We start from the raw sequence: 14650 nt of genomic DNA, 5'->3' as shown, positions 1-14650 counted from the left end.
AAACTTTAATGAACACAGACAAATAGATCGAACATCAAAAAGCACATCATTAGCAGTCATTTCTTATGTCTCACTCAGCTTTTAAATGAATATTTTTTAAAAAAGCCATCAACAAAAACCTGATCATACAGAAATTAAAACTATATATTGTTGGCTTCTAAGTCCCTGTCAAGAGAAAACTTCACTAATTGGGATCAGTTTTTTTTTTAAGCAAAATAAGAATCAGAGACTCGATCTGGCCCAGACTAGAGGGCCGGACCTAATGAAATCTAAACGTTATCTTGGGGGCCGAATGAATTGTCACAGAGGGCCGGATCTGGCCCGTGGGCCTTGAGTTTGACAAGTGTGCATTGAGGGCTTTAATTACCTGCTGTGCTTCATGTAAGAGGATTTTTTTTTAAATAAACATGTATTTTAGAGCCCATCTGGAGTCATTCTGCTGGTAATAAATGTTGAATGAATTCCACATAGTTCCTCATTTGCTCTTTAGATGTTTGATATTAACAGATTTTTTTTTTAGTGTATCATCACTAAAAAAGGAAATCCAGGTGGTTAAATAAAGCAGTTAAAGATCTGATATCCGCTCTCCGACAATTACTGGATGAGAGAATCAAATCTATTCTCAGAGCCCATGAGTCACACGTCAAGTAAAGCCTCTTCTGTTGGATCAACTAACACATAAACAGACATCAAAGTGATGCTGAGATAATTATGTTTGTGTCCAAATGTTACCCGTCATCATTTCTTTGGTATAATCAGCCACGTTTGGATTCTGAAGCAGCCCTGTAGTCAATGTAACAATGGCCATGGTGCCTCCTAACGCTGGGAGCTTCCACACAGGAAGCTGAAGTAACTTCCAGGAATTGAGACGGAGATAACCTGCCACGACCTTACGTCACTACTTCCTGTTTGTCAAGAATCGCTTTTGTTTTGGGGGTTGGAAAACAAGTTTTTAAATTATTTTTTAGGGAAAATTCAGGTTACCAATGCTTTTAAGGGGTTCATGATCGTAGCAGTTCCCACTAATTGTTTATAACATTAATTTGTTTTCTGCCAGGAATTATTTTGATTAATTATTTATCAAGTAACAGTTGAAAAAAAAAAAAAAACTAAAGTCTAATGTTTTGTAACGTCTGTGTAGATTTTCAGTAATGTTGGGCTGCAGAAACAAGATGATACATTTATTAGTTAACTAAACACATAATATAATCATAAAATAAAAACAAATCAATTTTGTTGTTAGATTTTTTTAATTCCTAAAAGATATTCTGCCTTGATAAATTTATATATAGTGATGAAACACAAGTACGTAAATATACAATAGTTAAATTAGTCGACTGTAAGTATTACATTTAAATTAAACAGTACATTTTGAACAGAACTATAGTTATCATGATGAGCTAAAGGTTAGTTTAAACAGTTTCAGGACCAAAGGGGATTGCTGCCATTTTAAAACAACAATACTTGACCAAACCCTGGATATGTCTCTGGATGGATATTTTTAAATGGCACTGCAGCGGGTAAAGCTGTTGTCTCGCAGCAAGAAGTTTGCAGATTCACAACTCTGCTGAGGCCTTTAGGTGTGGATTGTCCTCCCACAGACCAAAAACACTAGGTGTGATTGAGTCTTGTTTGTCTTTGTCTCAATGTGGACATGTGTGGGACTTGTGTCCTGTCCAGGATGTACCCCACCTCTCGCCCAATGACTGCTGGAGACAGGCAACCCTACACACAAACTCCTGGTTGGATTTTATATATATATATATATATATATATATATATATATATATATATATAAAATAGTTTGAAAAATGCAAGTCAGGCCTCCTAAATGAAATTGTCTGAGCGCCCAGATAAAGCCGCCGGTGTTGTTTCTCGATGCTATCAGCTCACGGCACATTAGGAGGAGGAAGTGTGTAATGCTGTAAGGAAACACAACAAAGTCGAAGCTACTGGATCGTGTTCAGATTTGTTCGAATTCCAGAGAACATTACACAAGTTGGCTCTAATTGTTTGCAGCTCAGACTGGCAAGAGATTGAAATCTTTCTCAATACAAGATGAAACAGGCTTAATATATTTAAATTAAACAGTGAGTAGAAGATTTTATATCGAAGTTTAGGATTGCAAACTGAAAAGGCCCCTTTGTTGATGAAGAGTTTTGCCACTGATGTAAACTTCTAAATGGCAGAAACATATCTTTGTTCAACAAAAAGCTCACAAAGATTAATTTTATCTAGATTTCATGTTGATGGTTTAGTTCCAAGGTCCAGTGTCTTCTGTTTACAGGGCAAATAAAACGTTGTTCTGCTGTAGGGAGAAAATTGAATCATCAGCTTGCCAAATGTGGCACATTCACCAAAGAGGCTGCTGAAGGAGATGCAATCTTCTGCTCCTTATTATTGCAGTGATGTTAGGGTTGCATCAGTCTCACCAACTCATTAGTCAACTTTTAATCACTATTCTATTCACAGCTATGATTAGGCAACATAAAACACGTCAGTTTTCTATTGGATTCTTTAAACCCCAGTGTGCTCTGGTGAGTTGGACTTAATGTATTTAAATTTCCCTTCCAAACAGACAGAAACTGGTCGGTTTTGGACGCACTTCCTTCTGATGGTAGTAGGTATTCCTGAGCTATAAATGTTAATGTATGATCAGAAACTTTAATTTTCAGATGCTGTGGAAACTTATTACGCAAAAGATTATCCCGATCTGCCGCTCACTGGCACTTTGTGACCATAGTTGTTTTTTTTGCACATGGTCTTGTGAAGATTTGCTTTGTAGAGGGCTCTCCCACCTAAATGTAAAGACTTTGGTTGGTCTCTGAGAGCTGGCTCTGACCCGTAGAGCAACTCATGACCGGGCTCGAGTGCGAGCAGATGATGGTCGCCCTTCTTTTATCACACGCCGCATGTTTGCGGACATCATGGTGCTAAAAGACTTGCAATTCACAACATTCTTTTACAACATGACAGCTTTTCTGAAGTAGTTATTTACCCTGTAAAAGCACGAAATCCAATATTTGATGGAAAAAAAGGGAGTAACAATAATACAAGATGATAACAGCCAAAGTGTTCAGTTTGCAGCTGGAGTCCCTTAAACATATTTGTTACAGAAGTTGCATACAGTCTTTAGTTGTCATTTCATCACTAAACATGATTGGCCAGAAAACAGAACCTGAGAAGATGTTAAATTGCATGTTTGTAGTTCTTCGTTTTGTTATAAACTTACCAACAGTTTCTCAGCCATATCTACTTTTTAATAATCCAAAGCCTTGCTCATACAGAAACACAATTTTTCCAAAATGATTTTATTTGTCATTTGTAAACGTATCCTCTAAAACATGGCACCAAAAACCGGGAACAAGGTGTGGACCACGTGCATAAAGCTTGTACGCTGGGTGTAAAATGTAAACACAAGAAGAAGAAGAAGAAGAAGAGGATGCCCTCAGGTCATAGGTTAGATTAAAGGTGACGCTATGGCATCACTGTTTTCTAAAGGTTGTATTTTGGTTGTCTACATGAAAGTACAAAGGTGTGTTTCAAGATGTTTTTACTTTAGAACCCATTTTCAAAAAAATATATCATTTTGGGGCTTCTGAAATGCTGTTTCTGTCTGAATGAAAGGCTGAAACGATAAAAGAAAGATTCATGTTCACAAAAAAAAAACATTTCTGTTTCCAGCCTCTAAATATGTTGTGAAGTTCTGCAAAGAAGTTTATTTAATGTTTCAGTGTGTCTCCACAGCCCCCTCTCCAGCACAACCCTGTTCCTTACTGGTTTGGAACAACGTCGTGCGGCTCTTGTCTGATTCACTTTGATAGAGAAGAATTTAAGAAAACATTTATTAGATTAACTAACTCGACCTTTAAGGAAGTATTAGAACCTATCTGATATTGCCAAAACCAATCGGGCAATCTACGTGGGACCTCCTGGGAGGTTCCCTGGTTTTGGCCCTGACGCAGGAACATTTGGGTACAGTTGGTTCCCGGGGTGGTTCCCCTCTGGAGGGGGGCTCTATCTGCAGATGCTCTTTCAGATTGGGATCTGGGGGAAGCTGAGGAACCAGGCCAGTGCCTCGGGCTCCTGGCCGTGTTCATGGAAACAATCCTGGGCAGCTTGTGCGGTCTGGTGGGGTGCAGTATTCTGTTGGAGGGGGGGAACCATGTAACAATGTTGAAGTGGGTGGTTTTTATCAAAATCTCTGTGACTTGAAGGATAGTCTGAACTCCAAAGTATCCTTCAAAGCATTGTTTTTGAATAAGGATTACTCATGATTCCTGCTCACAGCAGAGTCCAGATGCATCCCGCATTGATAAAATTAGATCATACCTACATGTTTATGCATTTATTAAACTTTTAAAACACTTTTATCTAATCTTCGGTAATCTACTACAGTAATAGGAGATGTACATCTACACACTGTGATCTCTGAGCTTTCAAACCCCTTAAGCTTTTTGTCCCACTGTAGCTTCTGAACCTTTTAGGTCTATTTCTGCCCGCCTGCAGTGGGATGGGGGTTCTTTCCTCACTGCTGTTATTTAAAGGTGCAGAATAGTTCCACATGCGGCTGTCCACCCACTCACATGATCCCGAACAAACATGGAGACCCCTCCGTGGATCAGCTCCCATAGACACACACACACATGCATGCCGGGTGACTCAACTCGACGGCTTGGTTTGAGGGAATAAAGGGTCACGACATGGTAACCCCCACCCCCCACCCCCCTCCCACTTGCTGAACGGCTGTCCAGCTGCTCCGTTTGGATCACTGGGACATTTTGGACCTATGTGAAACCCAGCACCCCTGATTTAAACGCTGATGACACAACTTGGACGTCAGTTGCTTCCACTGGCCTTCCATGTTGAGCCACAGGTTTGATCCAGAAGGACCTGTTGGACAGTCATTGCTCAGGTAGGTAAAAGTTAAACGCCACCTGACAAGTTTTTGTTGTCATCATCTTGTATTCATTTTGCATTCTTGCTCATTTGTGCTGCAGTTTTCTCTCTGACTCATATTGGCAGTTTGAAGAACTTGGTGTTCGAACTTTCATTGCTTTTTCCATTTACATTGGGTAGTTGGCTTCTATCAGCCAGCTGAAGGTCAGGGTTGTCCAGCTTGTGAAATTTGTCCCAAAAATAGAATTACCAACAGAAAATCACAAAATTAAAAAAATCCATCCATCCTTCCTTTCATTTTCTCAGTTCAGTTCCAGACATTCCTCTCCCCACTGACACTCCCCAGCTCCTCCAGGGGCATCCCAAGGCGTTCCCAGGACAGGGAGTTTATGTAATCCCTCCACTGAGTTCTGCTCTGCCAGACCTAAATATATTTCAGCATTAAAACATGACTTTATTTTTATATTTCAGTACAAAACAAAATCTAAACCCAACAAGGTTTTGCGTTGCTAATCAAGTTAAAGGGCAAGGATTTCTTGGAGGAATGCATGTTGCCCCTTTCATGTTGGAGGTTTAGGCTAAGATCATCTTGTGTTGATCGAGATTTAGCCAGTTTGGTCAAACCTTGAAAGTAACAACATGTGCGATGTCTGGCATTATTGAAAGGTGTCACATGATGGGTTAGTGCTCAGGCTGATTAGCTGTGGTGGCCATGTTGAATTGGCTTGACTCCAAAAGCTAATCAGTTGCAAATGTACTTCCAATGATTACTTTCTGAAAGTTTCATTAAAATTCAACCAGTGGTTCACGAGATATTTTGCTAACAAACAGAAAGCGTGGATGCTAATAGTTCATGGCAAAGTTTTAAACAAAGGTCTTGTGTGAATCATGCTCAACTTTAGCACAAAATCTGTAAAACTAACTGAGTTATATTATGTTTGGGTTTACTAAGGTCAAGTAGCTGTGGCAGCCATCTTGAATTAGGTTGGCTTCGAATGTGAGTTAGTTTGTAGATGTGCATTCAAAGATTACTTGTTGAAAGTTTCATTAAAATCCATTTATAAACACACAGACTTGAGCCAAAACATTATTACCCGCCTTTCAGTGGCAGGCGATAAATATGTTTGCTCCTTTTTAAATGACTAACTTGTAAATTAGCTGTTAACTAGGATGGATCTAATTTGTTCTTTTTTTGTCTTTCAGGATTCCATCTGTGCCTTGGCTAATGATTTGAACTATCCTGTACTGAGAAAAAACAAGAACATCGAGGCTTTTCTGAACAGATGTAAGTTCTCCATGTTCTTTGGTGGAAATTTTCAAATTGAGCTGGAAATTAAAAAAAAAAAAATCCAGCGTGCAGTTATTTTATTTGCTTTGAATATGATGGCAGCAACTTGTTTCGAAGATGTTGGGTGCATGTTGACCAGTTTGCGCTGTTACGTCTGGTTTTAGCGACGCACTGAGAGATTTTGGAACCTGAAATGAATTTCCCATTCTTGGTTCGCTTCAGCAGGTTTTAGCTGCTCAGCAGTTCTTTGACTTCTAGCTCCAGGCTGCAGGCGCAACAATTTAACTGCCACATTTTTATACCACAGAGCCATGTTGCCGTAATACATGCATATTGAGTTTTTTCGTTATTTTGGGGGATTTCAACGAGGTATTCCCTGTAAAAAATAAAATAAAATAAAAAAACATAATAATGAGTGCAGTAGGTTTGTTTTAAATATATATTCATTGTTCAGCTTCAGTGGTAATTACACAGATGCAGACATGGGAACTACTCAGTCCTGATAATTGACTTCAGAGTTCTTTAATATTCCAGAAGTCACAGCATCTGTAGTTTTAAAAGAAAAGATATTTTGATTTGTCCCACTTTTTCTGCTCTTATCCCAACAGTTTTGATACATTTTGCTGGCATCTAATTCTACTGTATAAAAATAAACCATTTCACTTTTATTAGAGAACAATAAACATATAACCTTAGAATAATGAGCATTCTGTTGTAGTTACAATTCCATTGCTTCCCATATTTGAAATGTGGTTGTATTTTCATTGAACACTTGCAAAACATATTCGGTTTGAACTCTGCATATATTTCCATTTTAAAACAACAAAGTCAAACAGCTCCAGGGCTTTTGAAAATATTTCAAGCTTCATTTATTTTGTGTTATTTTGTCTTTAATGATTTTAAATATTTCAGGATCACCTAATCTTAAGATATACTTGCCTAAGAAAAGCCATAATTATGACTGGATTATGCAGCTTAGCAATTCCTAAAACTCTGTACCAAATTATTTGTGTTTTTTAATTTTACCTTTTGATTTGTGCGCTATTTATCTTTCTAAAATTAGTTTGTAATTCATTGGATATGTTCTCTTCTCCTGCCAGCTTTCAGTTTTCACACCAGTTGGTAACTTTGTCCATGTTTTTTTTTTTAATACAGGTTTTGCTTTATATGTCCTTAAACAGGCTTTGGAACATTAGCGCTTAAGCCATATAAATAAAGTGAATATGTATGTTTGACTTGCAGTTGAAAAGGTGGTGAATGAGCTTCGAGAGCTGCAGGTGAAGCCTGAAGACTTTGAAAAAGTGAAGTTAATCGGGAGAGGAGCCTATGGAGAAGTGCAGCTGGTAAGAAATCGCTCTGTAAAATGTCCACTAAACAAGTGTGTGATTGTTCTTTTGCATTAACTTTAAACAGCTTGCATGTTGCAGTAAAACTTTGTGTTTTGAAAGGAGAAGTCATCCTGCTGTTTCTTGAATTTAACTCAAGCACTTCTAAACCACCAGAGGGAGCAACCAATCTAGAAATCTTTAAAACGTTTCCTTTTGGATTTAAAACAGAAATTTTTTCTTCAGATAATTACCAAATGATTTGGTTCTAAGTTTAAAGCTGGCTCCAAATTCTTGTTTTTCTAAATGTCTGCCTCCTGTGCTGGTGGACTGATATCTTGTGAGTGTTTAGTTGCACAAACAAGTCTGGACAGGCTCGGCTTGTGTGTGAGACGAGTATGCAGTCTCTTGTGGGGGCGTGAAGGGGTACATGTGTGTGGTTGTGCTTAAAATCGTGTGTAAGCATGTCCTTTTTTTTATGGGCGTGTACAACAATTATGGCTTCCCATCTCAGTCTGCGTCTCTGCTGTTATCTTGGTCACTGTGGCACTCTAACAATCCTCGTCTAATTGTCCGTGTGGCGTTATCTCTGTGCATTCTAACAACTGCTCCTCCACCCCCCCCCCTCTGCTGCAGGTCCGTCACAAAGCCTCTCGAAAGGTTTACGCCATGAAGCAGCTCAGCAAGTTTGAGATGATCAAGAGGTCAGATTCAGCCTTCTTCTGGGAGGAGAGGCACATCATGGCATTTAACAACAGCCCCTGGATCGTCCAGGTGTGGCGGTTTTTTTGTTTGTTGTTGTTTTTTTTAAACATTCACAGGTATAATTACGAGAAAAAGAGTGTGAAAGGCAGAATTTTATTTTTAGATCAGGATTAAGATGCCTTTCACAACAGACTTGCTTGTTTTGAGTTTTATATATATATATATATATATATATATATATATATATATATATATATATATTTTTTTTTAGGTTAAAAAAAAAAATTCTGTACAAATAGATGAAAGGACAAATAGTTAAACTAGTCTTCCTTGAAGGAATACACATTGCCCGCTGCCTTGCTTTTCAAGGTTTTAAACATAGATCTCTTGTGATCAGGTGGCACTCATACTATGTCATTCTGATTACTCTCAACTGCTACCACACAAAATATTGGCTCATTATTTATAAAATAGTGTGAATTGTAGCCATTTTTTTGCATTTTCCTAAAAGTTTACTTAAAATTCATGTGATATTTTGCTAACAGACTAGCGTTAACTCCAAATAGGTAATGCCAAAATTTTAAACTGAAGTCTTACAGGATCAGTTAGCAGCTGATCGGTACTACCATACCAAATTCTAGCTAAGTATCTCATAAACATAAAATACTGCTTTTCAGATAACAATAAGAAAAATAAAAATCCTGGACCACAAGGTTTTTTTCAGCCTTCATCAAATCTTACTCATGTTTGCACTGTTGTCTGTTTTGCAATAACTTACCCACCATCATGATTCCATTTGGAGGCTTTGTGTTTGTCAGGGACACATTTATCCATACTGCAGTCAGACACGAGGGGAAAACGTCTGTGGTTAAAGCAGCCACTTTCACTTTGACACGAACAATTGGCCCTTCAGAAAACATTGCAGCTCTTTTGCATGTCACCATTTTCAATGTTCGCATTCAGTGCTGGACAAATTTTATAAAGTTACTGTTTTCATTAATCATTAGAACTCCAACAGTTCAAAGTTGGGCTGTCTTTAATTTCTCTTACCAAAATCAACGCAGACATGTAAAACACAAAAGAAAACAAATTAGCTAAGTAGCAAAAGATCTTTTTTACAACAATGAAAATATATAAATTGAATATACCTAAAGGGAGATTACAAACTAACAGATGAAATAGTTTTTCCTTTCCCTACTTCTTAAGGGTGTGATCGGGGTAGCTGACATGATTCTGTTGGCATTAAATTCAGAATTACAATTTTTGACACACCTTTATTTGTTTCTGAAAGATAAACACAGAATGTTTAGTGAAAAAGGTTGTACTGTATATTATGTGTGGTAAAATCTTTATTCCATGATGGCCTTACAATCTTGCAGCTCTGCTGCGCTTTCCAAGACAGTCGCCACCTCTATATGGTGATGGAGTTCATGCCTGGAGGAGACTTGGTCACGCTCACCATAAACTACGACGTCCCTGAGGAGTGGGCTCGTTTCTACACGGCCGAAGTCGTGCTGGCGCTGGAAGCCATCCACTCCATGGGCTTCGTCCACCGTGACGTTAAACCTGACAACATGCTGCTGGACCAAAACGGACACCTCAAACTGGCCGACTTCGGCACATGCATGAGGACGGACTCGGTGGGTTGATTTCAATCCTCTTTTAATCATTGGTTTGTCAGTCTTTAAATTCTGAAGAGATTAAAGCTTCTGCATCTCTTTAAAAGACAGTGAGTTTAGTTTTCTGTCCCAGGAGAAGGTTTTTTCGTGTTCAACTGCACCATCAGGTGGTTGGACAGTTGAAGTGGTGCTCGGAGATCTGCTCTTGCATCAGGCAGTTTTGTTTTGAAGTTATCATGCAAAACAAGCAGCACAGGGTGCAGCAGCTGCCCCGCCTTTTTGTGTGAGGCAGGAAATGTTTTCCAGCCTTTTAGTTTTCGTCACAGCTTTTCAGAATAGCTGCTTTCACACTTTTGACTTCTCTGAAATTCTGCTAATAAACAAATGGTTGTATAAAATTTATTCTGTGCAAATAGTCAAAACTGTCTGCCTGAGAAGAAGAAAACATCCTTTCTGGGTGGAATAAATTGTGAAACAAACACTACATATGCAATGCAGCATTTTTATACTTTCTATGTTTAAACTTTCTTATTGTTTCTCATGCATTGTGTTGTATGTTTGTTGATCTGCAGGCAGGCATGGTGAACTGTGACACTGCTGTAGGCACACCAGACTACATCTCCCCTGAGGTGCTGCAGTCTCAGGGTGGGGATGGAAACTACGGCAGGGAGTGTGACTGGTGGGCTGTGGGAGTTTTTATCTTTGAGATGCTAATTGGTAAGTCACAGCTCACGGTGTCATGATGTTATCAAGCAGTCTTGCATGTCTTAGAACATATAATATGTTCAACCCAGTCCGAGCATTCATACCCCTTGAGCTTTTCCACATTTGTTGTCCCGTTGACAAATTTTCCCACCTGATCTGGGGATCAGCTCCTCCAGGGTTACCATGGACTTCTCGGCTGCTTCTTGCATTAATGCTCGCCTTGCACAGCCTTCTGTTCAAGCCATCATTTTCAGGTGATGGCTTGAACAGTGCCTTGTGAGATGCTCACAGCTTGGATGTTGTTTTATAACCCAACCCTGCTTTAAGATAAGATAAGCCTTTATTTGTCCCCCAAGGCGGAAATTCAGTGTCATGGCAGCATTTGAGAGCAGAGAACAACCGTGCACATCAATTTTAGATTGTAATAGAATTAAAATAAAAACTGTATGTATGTGAAAGGATGTATATAAAAAATGGATATACATTTACATCCATACATATGCTACAGAAAATAACAGTATTGCACATTGAATGGCGGGTGTTTATTTTCATCCTAGCGGGGGTAAGGGAGTGTTGAGCTGTGAGATCTGTTGGTTGTTTAGACTGACAGCCACATGAATGAAGGATCTCCAAAACCGACCCTTCATGCACTTTGGGTGGAGCAGTCTCTCACTGAGGGAGCTCTCCAGTGAATTCAGAGTGACCCTCAGGGGGCGAGAGTCGTTCTCCAACACAGATTAGAGTTTGGCCTCCCCACCCTCCTCTCTTCCAGCACCTTGACACCAGCTCAGGAAGCCCTGTGTCAGTCCTCTTTAGTCTCTCTCATCCTCATCTGTGATGAAGCCAACGGTGGCAGAATCAACAGACGACTTCTGTAGGTGATGAGTGGGAGAGCAGTATTAAATGCAGTATAGATTGTGACCAGGATTGCTTCCTTTGGGGCGCCTGTAATGCCTGTACTACTCCTGACTCGTCAGCAACTTTATCCCTGACCTGACTGGTGTGATCCTTGGTCTTCATGATGCTGTTTATCACTAATGTTCTGTAACAAACCTCTGAGGTGCTCACAGAACAACTGTGTTTATATTGAGATTAAATAACACGCAAGTAAAATTATTAGGGTGATTTCTGAAAGCACTTGGTTGCTCTGAAATTTAGCTTTGGGTGTCAGAGTAAAGAGGACAAAATTACTCCAGATTTCTGTTTTATTTCATATTTTGAAAACCATTTATCATTTCCCTTTTTTTTCACAATTATGCGCTACTTTGTGCTGGTCTGTGACATGAAGTCCCTGACAAATACTGACATTTGTGGTTGTAATGTGACAAAAAGTGAAAAGGTTCAAGGTGTATGAAAACGTTTTTTAGTCTCTGTATTTTATTCTTCCAGTTCTTGGATCAGTGTTTCGAAGCGTTGACATCTCTCTTCTCTCGTAGGTGAAACTCCTTTTTATGCCGAGTCCCTCATCGGGACTTATGGGAAGATCATGAATCACCAGAATTCCCTCAACTTTCCAGACGATGTGGATATGTCTTCGGATGCCAAGAATCTCATCTGTGCTTTTCTGACTGACAGGTTTGTACAAGAAACAATAAATATGAAAAAAAGATTTTATTTTTTGATCAAAATTAAATTAATCTTTCTTATATGGGAAAACAGCTAAATCGTTCATACAAACTGAGTGCTTTGTTGTAACATCAGTTTTAAAGGTAGAAGATGGATGGATTGGGTGGGTAACGTCCCGATTTCTGACCATTTCCAGTGGAAGAGACCACTTCCTGTTTACATTAGTGACCCCTCCCCTAAGAGGGCTCAGACACACAGACCCTTTCTACTTCGGTACAGAGGAGCCTTTCATTTTTCCTCTTTCTGTTTATTTACGTTCTCACTCTCCATTCTCTCACCTCAGAGTCCGACGTGTGTGTACAGCAGCCAAGCCACACACACTCACACACACACACACTAAAGACTGCATTCATTTAACCCACATGCTCTGTCATTGACTTCACATTTTTCCGTGTCACTCCTTAAAGCACAACCGCCTTCTCTTTTGAAATTCTTGTTGTTTTCTTTCAGATTTTTTTTTTCCCCATGTCATAATTTGCAAAATTTTCTGTTTAGATCTCAAATTTTAATTTCTCTAGTTTTCCTCTACAGATCTATCTTGCTCCTCTTGTTCACCTCTAGTGCTCTGGATACTGAGATGCAGTTTTCAGGCTTACATATTTGTTTTGTTTTTTCTTGCCGGGGTCAGAAAACCCTCCTCCTTTTCCCTCATCGTCCCCTCCCCTGCCCGTTCTTCCTTCTGGCTGGATTAGGAATGTCCCACACGTGGCAAGCCCCAAACTGCCACACCCCTCTCCAGCCTTGTACCCAGAGGTAGAGGGGGGGAGAAAAAGGGGCAACAAGGCGCAGACTCTTTGAGTCAGGGTTGCTGATTGTCGTTTTCATCTTTTGGATCTGTTTTATCTCTGGTCTGAGTGAGCAGAGGAGGTTCTCTGCAGCAGCAGCAGCTCTCCACGCTGGTCAGTGTGGTCAGCGCAGAGCAGTTATTCCACTTGTGTGTTTGGGATGACATGTTTGTGATGGTGCGTGGAGAAGAAGGGGTGTGTTTTGTGTTCACACCGAGGCGACTCCGCTCTCAGTCTCTCTGCCTCCTCTGTGCGCAGGAAAGTTCGTCTGGGCCGCACCGGAGCGGATGAGATAAAACGTCACCCCTTCTTCAAGAACGACCAGTGGACTTTTGACAACATCCGTGACAGTAAGTGTGCGCACACTCTTGTTTTTTGAGTCTTGTGCCGTTTGGAAATCCACCATTCAGTGCAGGTGCAGATTTTCTTCTTTTCCATCTTTGGTAATGTGTGTCCTATTATCTCCAGCTCATTCCTCTGCGGGTCTGTTTTGCTTTAGTCTAATATCCCAGTTTATTTCCAGCTCCCGCACCAGTAAGCCTTTCATATATGGCACACATGCTCCCCATATGTCCGCCACTCATATCTGACATTATAAAACAGGAACAGGCGATCACATTCTGCACAAATCCTGCTGAGAAACCAAAACATGTGAATTTTTCTCCAAAGGCCTGGATTCAAGCGATGTGACAAAGTATTTTTATGCATTCAAATGCAACCGACAGAGTAAAACTCAGTTGTGAAGTTTGGTTCTGATCCATCCTCACTGTGTAAAAGTTGAGCGTAGTTTTTTTATTAGGGTAAAAAAAGGAATTCAACATTTCTCTAAAGTTTTACAGCGTGCGCACTAACTTGCAAGGCACCAAAATTCAATTATGTTTCTGAAAAAGTGGGAAACAAAGAAAAATGTAAACATAAACATTGTCGGACAAACATTTACAATATTTATTTTACTGAAAATGGTACAAAATTAAGTAATTTGTTGCAATTTTTGAAGCAGAGTTGTTGTTTTTTCAAATTAATATATTCAACATTTAAATGCTAGTGCTTAAATTATTTTTAAAACCACTGCATTACTTATTTATTTACATTTTGAACAACATTCAAACTAATTTAGAAATAGTTTAATGATGGCAGCTTCTGTCATAACAATTTAGAGCAGTATCCCGTTGAGTAGATTGTTTCTAGCTTAATATATATTGATTCAAGAGTTGTGATACATTTAACATTTGGTTTAATATTGAAAGATAGTTTTTCATGATTATTTAATTCACCATCTGCCACTAAAAGGCTACGGTGTTTTTGCCTGTGTTGTATATGTGTGCAAGTTTATGTTTGTTAACAAAATAACTCACAAATCACAAGATGAATTTTAATGAAACTTGCAAAAAGTAATTATTAGATGTACATCTACAAGTGATTAACCTCTGGAGTCAACCCAATTCAAGATGGTTACCATAGCTAAGTAATCTTAGAAAACACAAGAATGGCTGTAAATAAGTCATTTTTACAGATATTGTGCTAAAATTTGACGTTTTAGTAGCTGAGAGTCATTCACAACGCATATTTAAGTGCTACACATTGTCCAAGATTTTTCCTTAAGACTTTAGGATTAGGTGTTGGAGTCAACCCTGTTTGTGTGTTAGCAAAATATCTCATGAACCACTGGACTGATTTTTTTTTAAAACTATCAGAAAG

The 14650-nt window shown here is 39.2% G+C and overlaps 1 protein-coding gene across 5 annotated transcripts in view; it reads left to right on the top strand.

Moving 5' to 3' along the window:
* LOC108233468 (rho-associated protein kinase 2-like) overlaps positions 1 to 14650 on the top strand; it is a 37034-nt gene that overhangs the window by 1273 nt on the left and 21111 nt on the right. For 4 of the 5 annotated variants that reach the window (XR_005234508.1, XM_037981533.1, XM_017411971.3 and 1 more), the window contains 7 exons: positions 6103 to 6184; positions 7430 to 7530; positions 8149 to 8286; positions 9597 to 9857; positions 10409 to 10553; positions 11978 to 12116; positions 13211 to 13302. Coding sequence is in view for 4 of the 5 variants with exons in the window: in XM_037981533.1 (XP_037837461.1) it covers positions 6103 to 6184; positions 7430 to 7530; positions 8149 to 8286; positions 9597 to 9857; positions 10409 to 10553; positions 11978 to 12116; positions 13211 to 13302 (958 nt within the window). In the remaining variant the exon portion in view is untranslated. Of the gene's footprint in view, positions 1 to 1886; positions 4916 to 6102; positions 6185 to 7429; positions 7531 to 8148; positions 8287 to 9596; positions 9858 to 10408; positions 10554 to 11977; positions 12117 to 13210; positions 13303 to 14650 lie in introns of those variants that run through there. The other variant, XM_037981534.1, reaches the window with a different exon arrangement.

This window comes from Kryptolebias marmoratus, linkage group LG19, assembly GCF_001649575.2.
Source record: "Kryptolebias marmoratus isolate JLee-2015 linkage group LG19, ASM164957v2, whole genome shotgun sequence".
NCBI classification, from domain to species: Eukaryota; Metazoa; Chordata; class Actinopteri; order Cyprinodontiformes; family Rivulidae; genus Kryptolebias; species Kryptolebias marmoratus.
Note: the sequence above shows the minus strand (reverse complement) of the source record. Positions and strands in the feature narration are given on the sequence as shown.